This window comes from Monodon monoceros, unplaced genomic scaffold (genome assembly GCF_005190385.1).
Source record: "Monodon monoceros isolate NGI ecotype Baffin Bay Population unplaced genomic scaffold, NGI_Narwhal_1 Super_Scaffold_13, whole genome shotgun sequence".
NCBI classification, from domain to species: domain Eukaryota; kingdom Metazoa; phylum Chordata; class Mammalia; order Artiodactyla; family Monodontidae; genus Monodon; species Monodon monoceros.
Genome location: NW_021703769.1, coordinates 78,217,171 through 78,236,034, shown reverse-complemented (window position 1 = coordinate 78,236,034; position 18,864 = coordinate 78,217,171). Strand labels below are relative to the sequence as shown.

Below are 18,864 nucleotides of genomic sequence, written 5' to 3'. Positions count from 1 at the left end.
CCTCAGAGCACTGGGAGGGGCATCACAGAGCAATGGGAGGGGCCTCACAGAGCACTGGGAGGGACTGGGTTGGCATGGAGCCCAGCTTGCTTACGTCTCTGTGCAAGCCCACAGAGAAGGCCCAGGCCATACCTCCCTGTGCTCCCCATTCCCAGAGAGATCTCAGATCCACGTGCTCCAACTCCTGGAGGACACGTAGGAAGACACCCGGACCCAGGGGGCCCATCCCCTCCTCTGTGTATTGGCGGCTTCTGCGCACACCCCTCAGGACGCCCTCTGCCTTCCTCTCACTCTGCCTTTTAGACAGCTTCAAGAACTCCACGTGGGGAGTTCCCTGGTGGCCTAGCGGTCAGGATTTAGAACTTTCACTGTAGAGGCCCGGGTTTGATCCCTGGTCGGGGAACCATCCCACATGCCACGCAGCATGGCCAAAATACAAAAAAATAATTATTAAAAAAAATTTTTTTTCAAAAAAAAAAAACTCCACATGCCCCACAAGGGGCCTGGGTTTGATCCCAGCTCTGCCACTTCCTGGCTGTGCTGCCAACCTCGTCAGCCTCAATGTTCTCCCCTGTAAGCTGGGGACATCCCCTACCATATGGCCATTGGGAGGATTCACGAAATCACCCACACAGCCTGCTGAACAGGGCCCGGCTATAACACGTGCTTGGTGAGTGACAGCTGTCACTGTCTTATCGAAGCTGGAAGGGTCCTCTGAAACCTAACTAGAAGAAATACTAGAGGCCTGAGAAGCTGCCAAGGAGGTCTCGGCCACACTGGGACGCTTCAGCCCTCCCTGTGGTCAGGCGGGCTGGTGGGCGGGCTTGGGTGAGTGATGTGGCACCAAGAGGCTGACTCCCTGGGAAACAGGGAGGCCACAGGCCTACACATCCAGTCACCACCCGCCCAGGTCACCTCTCTCAGAAATCGGCCCCCATCCCGGCTAACACTCTGAGTTCTCAAAATGTTCTCCAGGCCCCAGACCCTCAATAATAATCGATGATGAGGCCCCTGATCAGTGACAGGTCTCTGAGCATCCCAGATGCACCCGCCACTGGCCACTCAGGGGTTTCCCCACTTTAAAGTGCCACCTGGTCTGGACGGGGCCCATTTCATCATCTCAGGGTGCCCTATGAGACGGACTGTACCAGCACAGCAGCTGCCCTATGTCACCTGCTGCCACCCCCAACACGCTCAGCACTTTGCTCTCTCCTCAACCAACTTTTAAGCACCAAAGCTGGGCTCACAGCCTTCCCTGGATGAAGCCGTGGGCTCAGGGAGAGGGCTGAACCTTCCATGTCTGTGACTCCAGGGCCAGGCACATAGATGGAGTCAGAGAAATGTCCTCAGGTACCCGGCCCCAGCTATGTGGCACACAGGCACAGCCAAAAAAATCTTTAACTGCTCAGAGAGCCCAATTCTCCTGGGTCAATGAAAGGATCACTGGTTTTAACCCATGGGGCAACTACCAGCACTCAAGTGCCAGAAGTCAGGTAGGCTCCCCGGGACACAAGGCTGTGGACAGCGTGGCACCTCAGCACCACGTGACACGTGCAGCGCTGGAGCATGTGCAAAGGGGATGACGTAGCAGGGACAGCCGAGGAGGCAGGTGCCGAGTCTGCGGGCATTTGGGGGGAGTCTTCCCAGCTAAAGAAGAGCAGAAACCCAAGCCCGCTAACAAGGCATGCGGGTGGACAAAACGACCGTCCGCGTAACGCAAGATACCTGGCTGCGCCAGCAGCGGACAGTCCTGGGGGCTGGTGCTGAGGTCCCAAGTGGGAGAGGCTGGAGCGGTAGAGGGGCTGGTTCCCCAGGGAGGGCAGCGCCCCAGCCCAGAGGTTGGCGGTGCTCAGCTTGGGCGCAGACCTGGCCCCAGAGAGTGAGGGCTTGTTGTACGGAGAAAAGGTCTGGTGGGCCCCCAAAACAACGGCGGTCCTGTGGGGTGGCTGGGGGACTGCGTAGGCTGGAAGGTTGGTCATGGAGTGGCGGTAGCGGCCTGACACGGGGCCGGCCGCGCCGCCGCCGAGGCACTGATGGCAAGAGCAGGCCACTCCCGTGTGGCCCGGTGGGGCGATGACAGTGGTCGCTGGGTACGGGGGCCCTGCCTGGCGCCGCACGCTCCGGCAGAAGCTGGAAGTCTTATTGGTCTGCGTGTGGGTGGCACAGTTGACGGTGTAGTTGTACCCCAGGGCAGCCAAGTCCACGAGCTGGGCGCCCCTGGCCACCTGCTGCTCCAGGTAGTCGCAGACGCTGGCTTCATACGCCGTCCAGGAGCCGTCGTCACTCAGCCACTCCCAGACGATGCCCCGGCCCGGGGCCGAGTGCTGGGGAAACAGGTGCCTCCGCACAGCCCGCATGGTGCCTGTTTTAAAAGGAGCGTTGCACATATAAAGTTCATCTGCTAACCACTCACCACCTCCCCAAAAAAGGGAGTTTAAAAATTCTTTTTTTCCTACAACCAAAATAAAACAACACGATCACGGTGTATATATGGTCATGCTGCTGTCTGACCTAAAGGCTGGCATTGACTATTCTCTCCAAATTTGGGGTGAAGGGTAGAGAGCTCTCTCTATGCAAAGAAACCGTGGATCAAAGGGATCAAGTGGCAGAGAGGGACCAGCGCTTCTCAGCAGGAGTGAGGGATGCTGGACGCTTAGGTCAAAGACCAGCTGTGGCTCAAAATAGTCCTAAGGATGAAACCTATGTAGCCTGACTTAAAAAACTGAAAACATAATGTCTGAAGAAAATTAAATCATCCATAATCCAACCACCAAGAGGAAAGCACACGACGTATATCGTATATTGTAACATATTCCTTCCCGTCTAGTCTCCTAGGCATGTATGTTTAGGTGCAGCTGACAATCATACTGAAAAATTTTCCTGTTTTCATGTATTATGCCATAAGTATTTATTATGTCTCTAAAACTTTGTAAAACTCTTTATTAACTGTTACACAGTTCTCTTACATGGAGGTACTTAGATTCCTTTGGACTTCCCAGGTAGCAACTATTAGCAAACACCTGTGGTTAGCTTATATTAATAAACCAAACCTGACGATTCAGGAGAGAAAGACAATTTGGGCCATGCTTCCAACAGTACTTGTCAAAAGGTGATCACTGCGATTACCTTCTACCTGGTCTCCCGACCTCAGCAGCCAGTGGGATACTCTTAACCCCCAAATCAGATTACGTCACTCCTCTGCCCTAATCTTCCCAGGGTTCCTCCTTTCAGAAGAAAAGTCGAAGTCCCTCAAGGGATGGAAAAGCCCTGAACGACCTGCCCCTCCCTCCTTATCTGTCCCCACCCCTTCCTGGTGACCAGGCCACCCAAGCTCAAACTTCAAAACGGCCTCTCCCCGTGCTTTACACATCCATTCCCTGATAAACACTCATTGCTACCTAACTCATACACAGTTCTCGAATCATTTATCTTGTGCGCTGCCTTTCTCAGTGACTGCAAACATCATGAAGGCAGGGACTTTTATCTGCATCCACTGCCTGGAAGCCTGAGTCCTCATACCCTCAAGGAGGCTGCTACAGGGATTAGAGCAGGAGTCTTCAGGCTCGGCACTAGTGACATTCTGGGCTAGTAATTCTTTGTTGTGGGGCTGTCCTGTACACTGTAGGATGTTTAGCAGCATCCCTGGCCTCTACCCACTAGATGCTGGTAGCACCCCACCCCATAGTCCTGACTATCAGAAATGTCTCCAAACATTGCCCCCAGCTGAAAACCACTGATTTACAGGGATAGTGCACAGCTCTGGGAAGAAGTTGGTGGCCCCATTCTCAGTAATACTGAGCAAAAGACACACACACACACGCACACGCGCACACACACGCGCACACACACACACACACGAAAGAAACATGAGTGCACAGGAGAGTGAAGTAACTTGCCCATGTGGCACAGCCCTCATACAGGAGCTGGAACCCGTCGCCAGGCCCTCTTAACTAGCATGGTGTGCCACCCCCATGCCGGCCGGCCTGCTTGCCTGCCTGCTGCCAGCGAGACCCTCAGATCCCTGCGGGTGGAAGCAGGCATTTCTGGTTTGGGAGACAAGGGGGAAAGGGGCTGGAACGGCCTCTGCACTGTGTTCCCAAGGCACCCCGTACCACTAAGGAACATCTCACACTGCTATCACTCCCACCACCCGCCTTCTGACCGTGTGCATTTCAGGGGCAGGATAACACTGAGAGTCAATTCTGCGACCCCCAACACCTAGCACGACGCCCAGCCCGAAACAGGCACTTGGACACATACTCGAGGCAGGAAGTGCCTTACCAGTGTCCTGGCGGAACTGCGTCCAGCTGGGGAGGTCGATGATATAAGGAGCCAGTGAGGGGTCGGCCTGGCCTAAGGGGATGCTGTGGGCCAGGCTCCCCAGCCCGAAGCGCTGGCCCTTCTGCTGGACAAACTGCTGCTCGATGTAGTTGCAAACAGTGGCACTGTAGGGGTGCCAGGTGCCCAGCCCGTCCTGCCATTCCCACACGGCCACTGCCACTGGGCTGGTGTACACCTGAGCCAGGGAAGGGCTTGGGGCCATGGCCATCTTCCCCAGGACTCCCTCTGTTCTCCCCACCAGCTTCAGACCACTCTGGGCTGCAGTCTCAGGTTCATTGCCCAGCGCTTCCAGGAGACCTGAAACAAGACAGACACGCAGTTACCGACACACACGGTGGCCCTGCCAGAGTTAGTCTCAGTGCGGGGGGTGGGAAAAATCGTGCTTTTCCGCAGTCACTTTTTCCCCTAATACCTTAAGGGCATCGTGAACCAAGTACCTAATCCTGTCTCTTTGCTCAGGCAGCCAGAAAGAATTCGGAGTCAATGAAGCAGCCTCCTTACCTCTGCAAATGTCCAGGAAGACACAGTGGGTGAATTCTGGGTGCCAATCATCAGCCCTGCTTCTGTCCTTTTACCGATAATTTCCCTCTGGCCCAACTACTAAGTGTATCCTCTTGTACTATATGTATTTTCATGAGTCACCCCAATCCTTTGTGGACTGAGGCCATCATGACCCCTTATACCTTTGTGAGGACGCCACACAGGTTTCCAAAGCAGGTTTGTTTGTGAGACACATATTAACACCTGCTATGCTACAGATGAAAAAAAAACTATGTCTCAGAAAGGACCAGGGGCTCAAGGACAGCCAGAGCTGCGACTCTAAGCATGGGTGGGTCCTAGCTCTGTCCAGGTCTCCAGGCTGCCCTGGTTTCCCGCACCATTAACCCACAGAGGGCAGACCCTAGATAGACATTAAAATCCTATGGATGCTGAAGCCCTCCCTCTCTGGCCTCCCTGCACCCCACTCCCTGGGCCTGGGCCTTGCTGATCAGCGGTCAGCTGCAAAGACTTTACACCCATCTCCCAAGACATTCTTCTCCCAGTCACTCCCGCCCAGTTGCATCACTCAGAGTTTTCCCAGGCCATCTGTCACATGAACTTCTCCTCCACGGCCCCGAGCAGAACTCTAACGCCCACATACACATATGGCGGTCCCTGTCTTTCTGCCCCCTCAGAAGGCAGACACCCAGCGAGCCGGCCTTGTCCACAGCCACCTCGCCAGCCCCAGCACAGGCCGTGTCATGTAGCACGTGTTATACACGGATTAGCTCAAAGCACGACTGAATGGGGGCAGATGAAGACTCTATGTGCCTGCAGCTGTTTGAAGAAGAAAGGGAGTCTGTGGAAGCTCCTAGGGTGAGAGAGGAACGGGGCCAAACAGACTGACAAGGCGGTATTTCTCCCACTTTATGGACAGGAAAACAAAGAAGTCAAGGTCTTATTGAAGGTCACACATACACTGGTAAGTGGTAGCACAGAGGGCAAACCCAGATCAGCTGGCTCTAATGCCCATTTTCTTAGCAAGGAAAGCTCAGCACGAGCTCTACCTTGGGCTCTGCCTAAATAAACGTTAAAATCCTATGGATGCTTAAGCCTCTCAGCCTCTCTGCACCCCACTTACTTAGAGAGGGGGGAGGGAGAAAAGGGAAAGTGGTGGGGGGAGGGGAGGAAGGGAGAGAGGAGCCTGCATCTCAAGCTGTGAGCACCCTCAGCTGTTACGTCCACATAGGGCCCTGGTGCCAACAGGGTTGCCAGTCACATCACCTGCTCCGATGCCCACACGATCCCCTTAAGTACAGACGTTGAATTTTGCCCCTGTTTTGCAGACGAGAAAGCCGAGGCCCCAGTGGTTTTGGTGGCTCACTTTCATGGCCACTAATGAGGCTGGGACCCTGCCTGGGCTTTCGCTGCTGTCCCTGAGATTGTACTCCCGCAGGGTTTCAGTGAGAAGGCCGATACCACCTGCCCCACAAGGAAGGCAGAGCTGGAGCAGCAGGTGACAGGGAAGAGGCACAGGCTGTGGTGTCCACACGCCGCATACCCACTGCACTCTACTCACTGTGTCACCTGGTGAAGGTACCTAAGCCCTCCAAGCCCGATTTCGCTTGGAAGTGGACATATCAACCTCTATTCTAAGTGCTTTCCTAGGGGATTCAGATGGATAGGTGTGTATAAAGCACCCAGAACAGCTCCAGGCACACAGCCGATATCAGCCAATCTTGGCCTCCCTCCTTTTCCCTGCTCCCCTCCAACCCAGCACCTCCCACCCCTCATGTCTAGGTGAGGAGTGGTGGCCCAGGGCGGCACTGAGCTACCCGGCCTGAGAACACGGGCGATGAGTCAGGCCTGCAATAACTCTGAACACACATAGTGGGGCCAGGGCCACCCCTGAGCTGCCAACCACTCCAACAGAAGCACACATCCCGCCATGGACGATTAGACCCGGGATGCCCTCGAGATGGCTGGCGAGCTTATTAGCTCAGCGCCTGCAACTAGAGGTCTCTGGACCCACATCCAGGTACAAATCACAGGACTGGTTTCAGGGCCAATTACTCCTGAGCCCAGACTTTCCCCCGGCACCTCCTGGCAGGCGTCACTCATCTCTCGGGCAGCAGGGGCCTCCCATGTACCAGCGCACATGGTATGTTCCAGCATGTCCACACACCCCCAGATGAACCAACTTGGATAACTCTGCCAAACAGCCTGAGAACTACACTCGAGAACTTCAGCTAAACCCTTCATGAACGTGTTTGGCCTACAGACCGCAGGCACACGACGGTCCAGGCTCTGTCAGGGTACTAGAGACCCAGAGATGAGAAAGACACAGCACACGGCCCCTCCACGACCGGCCACTGTCCCCACTAATACCAAGGCCTCCACCTTTTGTCCACATGCATCAAATTCTAGCAAGTGTCAGAACAGTCGGAGCCATTTCCCACCTCCCAGACATTGATCCTGCTGGTGCCCATGTCCAGACTTCCATCCTCTCTGCGCCTAAGCCCCCAGCAAACATGCCCATCCTTCCAGACTCAGCCACAGCACCCCGCTCTGAGCCACACCTTTAACAGAAAGTGCTGACCCCATCCTCCTGTGCGTCCTCACTGCATTCTCCATTTATCCAAACATACTGCATTTATTGGTTTCAGTATCTGTCCCCGCTCTCACCACGCCCCAGAAAAGGAACTCCCTGAGGGCAGAGCTGGGGCTGACCCAAAGCTGGGGCTGCAGCTCGTCAAATGCCTAATATCCCAGAGGGTCTAAAACACACACGCCAAAAGAGAGGAGCACCTTCTGCTCCAGGCGCCTGGGGCACACTTGGCGCGATGCCCAGAACACCCACTGATGTTCCCCTGGAATGCAGCAACCATGCACACGCAGTGGCCGTGTCAATGCACCCATTCTCTGTTACAGCCTCAGCCATCCCCAAGCTGCAGTTCAAAAACCTAATTTGTTTCGGCTCCTAATGACGGGCCTATTTAGGGTGCTCTTAATTATGAAAATTGTTATTATTCTAATTGGCCATGGGAAAACAGCCTTAGTCTGGGGGCAACCTAAACACTTTATGATAATGGAATAAGGGAATTCTTAAATAAATTATGGTACACCCCAATGATGGAATACGAGTCTTGAAAAATGTTTTTAAAAGGCTTTCAGACCTAGGATAATGCTGTTGACAAGTTAAAAATACCGGATATGTAACCATATACACTATATGCTCTCAAGCGGGCGGGTGTGCCATTTACTGAGCACCTACTATGTGGCACGCACTCTGTCCGGTGCTCTTGCCATCCAGCTCTCTCAACCCTCAACTGCCCTTGAAGGTAAAGATTATCCCCATTTTACAGACATGAGAACCAAAGCCAAAAGCAATTAAGAATTTACTCAAGGTCAGACGGCCAGTCTGTGACACCAGGTTCTAATATAAGCTAATTTTTAAAAGGTGGGAAGGAACAACTCTGACATTTTACTAGGAGTGATGGAGTTATGGGATATTTATTCTTTACCTCTTTCTATACTGGCAAATGTTCTACAATGATCATATTACTTACTATGATCAAACCGAAGTTATTTTAAAAAAACTGTATCAAGGGCTTCCCTGGTGGCGCAGTGGTTAAGAATCCGCCTGCCAATGCAGGGGACACGGGTTCGAGCCCTGGCCCGGGAAGATCCCACATGCCGCAGAGCAACTAAGCCTGTGCGCCACAACTACTGAGCCTGCGCTCTAGAGCCCGCGTGCCACAACTACTGAGCCCGCGTGCCACAACTACTGAAGCCATCGCGCCTAGAGCCCGTGCTCCGCAACGAGAAGCTACCACAATGAGAAGCCCGCGCACCACAACGCAGGGTAGCCCCCGCTCACCACAACTAGAGAAAGCCCGCGCACAGCAATGAAGACCCAACACAGACAAAATTAAAAAAAAAAAAAAAAAATGTATCAACAACTTTGACCACGAGAAAAACCATCCTGACTTCTCTTGCATTCTCTTGTCAGATTTAGCCACAAACGCCTGTGCACAGCCCCACAGCTCCGAGGCACAGAGGGACGCTACTGTCCTACCAGAGAGGGGTTTCACACAAAGGAGAAAAGTTGCATGTGTCCAAGAGTCTTTCAGACGCTTGGACGCAGGAATCTGAGTGAAACTCATCCTACCTGACTGTGGGCCTCCGGGTAGGGGAACCACACAAATGGATCCCTTACAGTTGCGGCCTCCGGGAAGAAGGCCCCGAGCGTGGCTTTTAAACTGGTGCCCAGACTGGGCGACTGTCAATTTGCCAACATGTGAGGACCCGTTTCCTCCCCCCAAAGCTCACCGAAATACAGAGTGGCCTGGCCCAGGCCTGAGCTGGGCAGTTCACCCTTGGCTCCATGCTCGGTGACCTTGGGACAGTCACCTCCCCTTTCCTGGGCTCCACTGCTCAGGCGGTTGGATGGGTTTTCCAGCCTCTCATAAGCAGCAGAACCCTTTTCCAAATGTGACCGTATGCTGCCCATCGATATGTAAAACGCAGAAGAGTGGGGTGCTCTTATGAACACAAGGGCTGCCCTCCATTCCTACTTCCTGAGAGGTCCAGGAAGCTGTTGTACGGGACAGAGGCGTTCTGAGGGGCACGGATTGGAGACCAGTGAGACTGGGTGGACTTCAAACCCTAGTTCCATGCTGCGTCACTTTCAGGTGCTTTCCAAGAAGCATGGGCCTGCAACTCCACACTCCACCAGCTGACACGGTGCGCATGACCAGTAAGCAGAGCATGACCTTCAAAGACTTGTTACAGGGCAGCCGGCCACCCGGGCACTGTCAGAAAGCCTTCCCACGGAGATGGGAAAGTCGAATACTGCACACAAACACACCAAAGAAATGTTCTACTTTGCTAGACATGTTGTTTTTAATACAAATTTAAAACAATGGCCTATTATTTTTTTGCCTGTCAAAGCAGTAAAAATAATTTCAGTACTCAGTGCTGGCGAGAGTACCCTGAGATGTCACACTTCTGGGACGGATAAACCCTTTCCAGAAAACAGTTTGGTAACACGTATCAAGAGGTTTAAAAATGTTCACTTGCTTTGACACGATCATTAAAAAATCTATCAAAGGAGATGAGAGAAAAACTTCAACATAAAGGTACTCCCCACGGCACTATTTTAACTCGGTAAAAGAGAAGCAGAGAGAAAACGCAGTAGAAACGGTACCAAAATGCTAAGGACTGCTTTGGAGTGCAGACACTATTAGAGACCTTTGGTTCAACTTCCTTATATATCTGAACTCTTCACATTTTCTAAAGTGGGGAACTATTACTTTTCAGAAACAAACCGCTACAATGCCCACCACTTTCAAAAGATCGTAAATATGAAACAAACCCCACCACTGTTACTTACCATCATTACTTCAGACGGCTGCTCCCGTCCCAGTGGAGTTTCACTAACAGGCCTGTCAAAGTACCACGGCACCTCCTTGCCAAGAGACACCATGTCCCACCCCTGAGTTCCAAGGAAGCGCAAAAAACACACCATCCAGGTGCCCAAACTATTACAACAGGGGAGCGCTGCAAGGTAGGGCTTTTGCCTAGAAAAGAGATGGCTTACGCTGGTGACACCCAGGCCTGACTAGGCTTCTGAGAGATGGAAGGAACTACACATGATTTGTCCCTTGCACGTGGGGCTGCTAGAAGGGAAATAACTCCTCTCCTGGCTGGTGCCTGACTAGGGCCCTCCAGGGGCAGGTCAGAGCAGAACGTTCCAAATGGGGCTCAGAAAGCCACACAGTGGCCAGGGGGCAGGCCCCAGTGACCAACAGTTCCCCAGTGGGCAACCTCCTCCACCAGCACCAAGAGCCTGCTGCTCCTTCTTTGCCAGGAGCAACCTGACCACCCACAGGTCATCAGAGCCTATCCTGGGGCCAGAATGGGGGAGCAGCGGAAGCAGTGGCAGGCACAGTGGCCATAATCACACCAGTGGCCACCAACCAAGAGCTTACTAGGTACCAGGCACCGTGCTAAGTATAAGTGTCCTCATTTAGTCCTCACATTCCTGAGCAAAGGGTATCATCTCCATTTTATAGATGAGAAAAGTGAGGCAAAAGATAAACAACTTGCCTGAGAAGCCACAGGTATAAGCAAACCCAAATCAGTTTGCAGAGGGATAAACTGATGTAGACAAATCAGCCTGCCAGATGTGTCTGCTTGACCTACTACACAGTTTTTAGTTTTTACAAATTGAGCCAATGTTTAAGAACTGGAATATCCACCATTAAAAAAACAAAAAAATCCAGACTTCCAGCTTCTCTTGAAAACCAGAAAACCTGGCAACATTTGCAGGCCTGACCCAGATTCATTATGCAGCCAGCAACGATGAGCTGCACCACTGTGGTGGCTGGTACTACTCTCAAGGTTACCACAGTTACCACAACTCTCCAGGGCAGAGCCGGCAAACTTTTCCTATAAAGGGCTGGAAGGTACATATTTTAGGCTTTGTAGGACACTGCGTGTCTGTTGCAACTACACAACTCCACCACTGTAGTGTGAAAACAGCCAAAGGCCACACATAAACTAACTGGCGTGGTTGTGTCCCAGTAAAACTTTACTAACAAAAAAAGGCTGTGGGGCTTCCCTGGTGGCGCAGTGGTTGAGAGTCTGCCTGCCGATGAAGGGGATGCAGGTTCGTGCCCCGGTCCGGGAACATCTCACATGCCGCGGAGCGGCTGGGCCTGTGAGCCATGGCCGCCGGGCCTGTGCGTCCGGAGCCTGTGCTCCGCAACAGGAGAGGCCACAGCAGTGAGAGGCCTCGTGTACCACCAAAAAAAAAAAAAAAAAGAGGCTGTGGGCTGGATTTGGCCCATGAGCCACGGTTTGCTGACCTCACTGTGGTCCCACTGAACTATAGTTGAGAAATACTTCTTTGAACCCGTTTCTCTATTGAAAAGTGGGAGAGTGCTTATGCCTCTGGCCAGCCTCCCCTATGACATGCCTGCCCTCTGTAGACATGTCAGTCTTTGCCCAACACCTGAGGGTGAAATACAGCATCCAACAGCACGGCAGGCAGCATGTGGAGAGGGCCACCCCCAGGGAAGCCCAACCTGCTTCCCAGAGCCACACCTTTCCTTGCATCAGGCAACTGGGCCCTGGCCTACCTCTCTTCTCTCCACCCTCCCCTGTGACCTTCTCATCTGCTCCCATGGCTTCAATAATTCCATGCACGCAGAGCATCCAGATCTTTCTTCAGATGTCCTGCCTGAGTCCCTTAAGCCCTCTGCTCCAGCCATCGGCAACTCCAGTGAGAGCCCAGAACCGGCCAGGCTGTTTCATGCCCCTCACCCCCCACCAAAAGTACCCATCCCACCTGTCCACTTACTCAATTCTTAATTCCCAGCCTGAGACTCTCTGCCCAGTGAAATCTTTCCTACATCCACTCCTGCCCTGCACAGAGAAGTGGCCTCTTCTAACCACCAATGTCCATGTGACATCTGAGTGCAATTATCTACTTGTCCCCTCCACTAGGGCACAGACTCCTAAAAGGCAAGGATTATGGTCAGGAAAAGATTTTTCAAACAAGGCACAGAACGCTGACTATACATGAAGAGATACATTTCACTGTGTTAAAATTAAGAATGGTTGTTCAACAAAACATGCCTCAAAGAAAGCAGAAAGTTAAAAGCTGGAAAAAGATATTCACAATAAGCACGAAGGATTAAAATCAAGGATATATAAAGAACTCTTACACGTCAATTTTCTTTTTAAAGTGCCAGGAACCCCACAGAAAAATTGCAAAAAAGTGAACATATAATTTACAGGAAACACACGTGCCAATAAACTTATGAAGATATGTTTGACATCAGGGCTCAGGGACACAGAAATCAAGATCCCAAAGATCCCATTTTATACCCATTCCATTGGCAGAAATAAAAAAAAGTCAGCCTATACCAAGTGTTGGCAAGAGTGTGGAGCAAGTGGAAGGCCTACATTCTGCTGCTGGTGGAGTGAAAACTCGTACAATCACTTCAGAAAAAGTCTAGTAACAACTATGAAAGTTGGACATTTATTCACCCTATGACCCAGCAAAATACCACCCCTCAGCTCATACCCAAGAAAACCTCTTGCATATGTGCAACAGGAAACGTGTACGGAAATGTTCAGAGCAGTCCACACATGACAGCAAAACTGGAAACGAGCAGGTACCCATCAACGGAAGATCGGATGCATAAACTGTGATTTGCCCACACCATGGAATATTATTCAATATTCAAGACAAATGAATCAGATGACATGCAATACTATGGACGAACTGTAGCGATATTTTTTAAAGTGCCTTAGGAATACACAGGTACCGTAAAACTACATAAAAATGAAAGTGAGGGGATAATGGTTATCTCAGGATGGGAATAGGAGGAAAGATCAAATGACTGGATGTGTATTTTGTTTCAAGATCCTGGCTTTTGTTGTGCATGGCTGAAATGCAGGAACTTACAACACATTAAAAATAATTTCGGAGGGGCTTCCCTGGTGGCACAGTGGTTGGGAGTCCGCCTGCCAATGCAGGGGACACGGGTTCGTGCCCTGGTCCGGGAAGATCCCACATGCCGCGGAGCGGCTGGGCCCGTGAGCCATGGCCGCTGAGCCTGCGCGTCCGGAGCCTGTGCTCCGCAACGGGAGAGGCCACAACAGTGAGAGGCCCGTGTACCGCTAAAAAAATAAAAATAAAAAAATAATAATAATTTCAGAAACAAGTGAAAGCAAGCTGGGCGTGAACGGTGATCACTGTTTATTAATCTAGTTCTCTGTTTACCTGAGGTGAAAATTAAAACAAACACACAGAAGGGACTGTTTAATTCTCTGTACTCCAAGTGCCAAGCACAAGCCCGGGCACACAACTTCCTAAGCGTGTGGGCAATGAATGAGGGATGCTCCTCCCTCGCCCGTGGCCCCATTCCTGCCGGCCTCTTCGGTACCTTCAACAGGTCTGAAGCCAAAGCCACCTTCCTTGCTGACGCCCCTCTCCTCCTGGATTCCCTGGCTCTGCACTGGCCCTCCTCCGCCTTCTCCCCCAGCCCAGCGGCTGCCCCGGCTTGCCCTCTCCTCGCCTCCTCAGACCCCGCTGCTAGCATCTGGTTGGGACCTTTCTGCCTCTCACCTTGACAAGCACTCTCTGCCCACTGGCTTCTCCAACTCCTGTCTCTCCTTGTCCACCCCAGAGACAGGTGCGAGGTTGAGCTTCCCAATCCAGTTCTGACCCTCTCTCTTCCGCACCTCCCCTAGAGCTCTAGAAATAATGTTCACGTTCTGGCTGATGCTGAACGCCCATCACGGTCTGGTCCTTTCCTATCAACAGTAACTGCCAGAGCATCTCTCTTCAGTACCCTCTTCCATCTACACCTTCCCCTCCCCGATCCCTCCTAAAAAGCGTAAGTGATGAGCTGCTACCCCATATACCGCCAGTTTCCCCAACTCCGTGCCTCAACTTTACCCGGAATCCCACCCACTTGGCCACCCATCCTTAGCTGACCCACACTTTCAAGGCCCCATTTAAACACCTCCAGGTAGCTGGGATGTGCCCACTTGAAAGAAAAATCCCCTCTTACCAACTTCCATGGCATTCGGTCTGTCCTCTACAGTTCTCTCTTTCACAAGACCCAGAGCAGCCAGAGGGCAAACTCCCCTGTCTACCTCCCCCTACCAGAAGCTGGCAGTGGTGTACGGAAACAGTCACGAAGAGAACAATCGAATCCATTCCATGCTTTCGAGCCAGGGAGCTCATCTGGCTCATTTCTAGCCATGGCTCATAAAATGCCCATCCTAGGACTTCCCTGGTGGTCCAGTGGTTAAGACTCTGAGCTTCCAACGCAGGGGGCTCAGGTTCGATCCCTGTTCGGGGAACTAAGATCCCACAAGCCGCGTGGCACGGCAAAAAAAAAAAAAAAAAAAAAAATGCCCCTCCTGGAATTGTACTAAAATCCTTCTGTTCCCCTGAGCCTTGGCATGACCCATAAAAGCCCCCGCTCAGCCCCCTGCCTACCTTTCCAGGCTTCTCGGCCCCACATCCACACGCTGTCGCTTCAGCCACACTGAGCTGCTTATAGTGACCCAGACATGCCAGGTTTCACGACTTTGCGTATACTGACTCCTCTGCCAGGCTCCGCCCCCTACTTCCTGGGACCTACTCCTTCTTCACAACCTTAGCTATCACCTTCTGGAGGCTTCTGGACCTTCCCTCCTGGGCAAGGGTGGGCTGGGCTCCGCCCTGTGATTATCCACTCCTCAACATGTATCACACTGACAACACCTTGTCACTGTCTATGGTTTATCTTTTCCACCAAACAATGAGCTCCTGGAAGACAGAACTTTTGCGCCTGGTCACTGTACCCCCAGCACTGGGCATGGGGCTTGACAAAAAGGAGGCACCCAGTAAAGGTTCAAGTTAACAAAAGAAACTAAAATTTCCAGTTCAAATGCAGAAACCGTGACTCGTGTCCTTCATCCCATAAAGCGCGTCTGAAGGCGGAAAGCATCTTCTAAGACTGGTTAAACAGGAGAAGCTGCTGGCAGGAAGCCACCTGAATTTATCTGAGACAGTTGGCAATCAACAATCAACTCCCAGGGCTCACTTTCATCCTGGGGACCTCAAGTTCCACCCTCCCCAGTGCCCACTTTCTCTACTGAAAACCAGATTGGGAAGGCAGCAATGTAAAGTCCCCATGGCTCTCACCTTTTCTCTCTGGAGAGCTGGCACAAACTGTGCCTTCTTGATGGAGATACCAGATCCTTAGGAGGAATGACTTGTTTGAGTTCCCATCTTGATATAAAATTCAAACAACAAAAACCGGGCAAATCTGAAAGGCTTGCTGACTCAGCAACACAAATTCCAAGGCACCTTTGCCAACAAGGAAGAAGATGATCAGGTTTTAAATTGAGAAACAGGAGTTAGTGAAAACGAATACACAGATGTCCAGTCTGTGTGCTGTGGCTGGGGACTGGAAACCACCAGATTCATTTTCCAACAGCCTGGGCAGAGCAGAAGGTACAGTAGTCTCCCTCTGCCCACTCAATAACCAAGGGGATGGCTAAAAACAACAACAACCCCACAAAACAAACAAACACACACTAAGCCCTTCCACAGAAAGGCCTGAATGGACTCGAAAAGCCAATCTGCAGTGTAGGTACCCAGGGAATCAACACACCAGAGAGGGAAAAAATTTGGCCAAGGTCACATGGCAAATGAACAAGAAGCCTAGTTATAGTCACACTGACGGTTTAAGTAAAGCCTGATTTTGGTTACCCGAAAGACCACCTTCTACAACTCTACAGGAGCTAGGATAGCATGCAGAAATATTTTGAGTTTCTTAAGGGTCCAAGCGTCTCTGCACAATCTACTTCCACTGCTATTGGCACTTAGGGAAGAGGAACCAGTGTGGGGGACAGCAGCTGGCTGAGAAAGGGTAGTTTCAGGGGGAAAAAAAAAGCCTCCTAAATCCTTTACACTGCATATACCTTATGCCCTCCCCAAGAAAGTGACCCAGGGTCCCAGGAAATAGGCACTTCCTGGAAGTCAGACCCTACATGAGGCGAGTTAGGAGTTAGACTAAGGAGGCAAACTCCCCTAAAGTACAGCCCCTGGCTCCAGTGAGCCGTCCACCGGGAGGCAGACCCCAGCAGAACCCAAACGCTAACTAGGGCAGCCGGTGGCATTATCACCACCGCCTCCAAGTCCTGTGAGAAAGGGTACACTCCCACAGACGGACCAAACTCTGTGTCTGCGCCCCTCCCCCTGCTAGCCCTTCGGCTTCCACCCCGGCGTTCACCCTCCCACCAGGTCCGGTGCTAAGCTCCCAGCGTCTCCCAATTCCCCCAACTCCCTCCTCCGGGACATCTACCCGAAGGCCGGTCCCCACAATCCCCCCCCTTCCCCGTCACCCCGGGGCTCTTCTCCGGCCTGGCCCAACCTTCCCTCACGCCCACGCCCGCCCCCTTCCGGTCCCAGATCGGCTCGGTCTCCCCCGCGTCCCCGGGACCCCAGCCCTGGCGACGAGCAGGTGGCCTGTCCGCCCCTCTCACCGAGGCTGAGGAGGGCGGGGGGGCAGGCGGACGACACCGCCGGGCTCAGGCTGCAGCCCCCGCTGGGCCTGGGCACGGCTCAGGCTCTGCCTCCCAGCCTAACGAAGAGGCAGCCAGAGTGAAACAGCGTCGCTTCCTTGCGTCCCAGTGCGCATGCCCAGGACGCTGGGCCTTCTGGGAAACGTAGTTCCAGTGGAACAGCGGGGGGCGGGGCTGAACTCGACGTTCACCTGTTTAGGGGGTATGTATCCCAAGAGAGCTTCGTGTCTAGCTGGGGAGACAGACACTTAAACATACAACTACAGGACTCCCCTGATGGCGCAGTGGTTAAGAATCCGCCTGCCAATGTAGGGGACACGGGTACGAGTCCTGGTGCTGGAAGATCCCACATGCCACGGAGCAACTAAGCCGTTGCTACAACTACTAAGCCTGTGCTCCAGAGGCCGGGAGCCACAGCTACTGAGCCTGCGTGCCACAACCACTGAAGCCCGCACGCCTAGAGCCCATGGTCCACAGCAAAAGAAGCCACCGCAATGAGAAGCCTGCACACCACAATGAAGAGTAGCCCCCGCTCACCGCAACTAGAGAAAGCCCGCGTGCAGCAACGAAGACCCAACGCAGCCATAGTTAGATAGATAGCTGATAGATAGATAAATAGATAGATAATAAAAAATTAAATTAAAAAAACACACACCTACAATCTAGTAGGATAAATGTGATAAAGGAGTGAGAGCATAGAAGGGGGTGCCTAATGTGGGGGGGAGGTCAGGAAGACATCGCAAAGGAGGTGACATCTGAATTGGATTTTGAAGCCTGTATAGGGGTTTGCCAGATGGAATACAGGGAATCCCTTGCAAAGGATGAGAGATGTGAAAGTGCCTGACGCATTCAGGAAGCAGGGAAATGTTCTGCGTGGCCAAGGCAGAGGGTACATGGATGGGGTGAGGACAGAGAAAATGGATTAGGGTGTGGCAGGATATGGGGAAATGTCTGGGTAAGATTACGATGGACTCTATATGTCATGCAAGAAATTTAGGCCACTGGAGTCAATTGAAGATTAAGCAGGGGAATGAGAGTAGGCATTGCATTTTAGAAGGATACCCCTGTGGTGGGTGGAGGATAGAGAAAGGAGTGGGGAGACCAGTCTGGAGGTTGTTGTTCGGGTCGAAGGTGATGAGGCCTAAACCAGACTGGTGACTAATCTTTTGGGATCATAGACCTCCTGTAGAAAGCTAAAGAAAACTATTCCCAGAAAAATGCTCAGATGTGTTCACACATGTGTATACACATATATTTTGCATACAGTTCCAGGGGATTCAGAGTCCTCTGAATCTTGAACTCTAGTTGAATATCCTTACATAATCTAATGTCACTCATACTTTATCAGGGATTTGAGGAAGATTCAGATTGCTGGAGATGGGGAAAGAGCCCTCCCCCAACATTCAGTTCAAACACTTCATTTTATAGAGGAGGAGAGAGGGGGAGTAACCCACCAAAAGCTAGTGAAGGAAGAGAAGAAACAACTGCAGCAGGCCCAGTTTCTTGTACCCTAGGCTGGGTACCAGACCTGGGTCAGCTCCCCATACCACCCAGAGGTGACTTAGAGGACATAGGCTTTGAGACTGGGGAGGCATCAAAGTCAGGTTCTTCTAATTATGCCCAGAGCCAGCTCTCCATTGAGAAATGAAGGGTAGCGTTTTACCTGTGGTTTATACCAGATGCCTGCCGTGGCTGCAGATTAGGATGGGACCGCTTCCCTTCCCCTCTCAGAGCCTCAGTTTTCTCAGCCATGATCATTAACAGCATGTCTAAATCGCCTAGTAGGTGCTTCCCTCATTACTCCCATTTTAAAGATGAGGACACTGAGGACTTCCCTGGAAGTCCAGTGGTTAAGACTCTGAGCTTTCACTGCAGGGGGCCCGGGTTCGATCCCTGGTCCGGGAACTAAGATCCCACATGCCATGCAGCACAGCCAAAATAAAT

The 18,864-nt window shown here is 52.1% G+C and overlaps 1 protein-coding gene across 4 annotated transcripts in view; it reads right to left on the bottom strand.

Annotated features, from left to right (window-relative positions):
- The window catches only part of DTX2 (deltex E3 ubiquitin ligase 2), a 33,884-nt gene extending 16,827 nt beyond the window's left edge, over nucleotides 1-17,057 (bottom strand). Inside the window, exons 1-4 of one of the 4 annotated variants that reach the window (XM_029220654.1) lie at nucleotides 16,882-17,057; nucleotides 15,536-15,700; nucleotides 4,282-4,638; nucleotides 1,726-2,362 (exon numbers count right to left, since the gene is read on the bottom strand). In XM_029220654.1, coding sequence (XP_029076487.1) covers nucleotides 1,726-2,362; nucleotides 4,282-4,549 — 905 coding nt within the window. In that variant the 5' untranslated portion in view covers nucleotides 4,550-4,638; nucleotides 15,536-15,700; nucleotides 16,882-17,057. Of the gene's footprint in view, nucleotides 1-1,725; nucleotides 2,363-4,281; nucleotides 4,639-10,216; nucleotides 10,637-15,535; nucleotides 15,701-16,881 lie in introns of those variants that run through there. The other 3 variants (XM_029220655.1, XM_029220657.1, XM_029220656.1) reach the window with 3 other exon arrangements.
- Nucleotides 17,058-18,864: the final 1,807 nt, after the last annotated feature.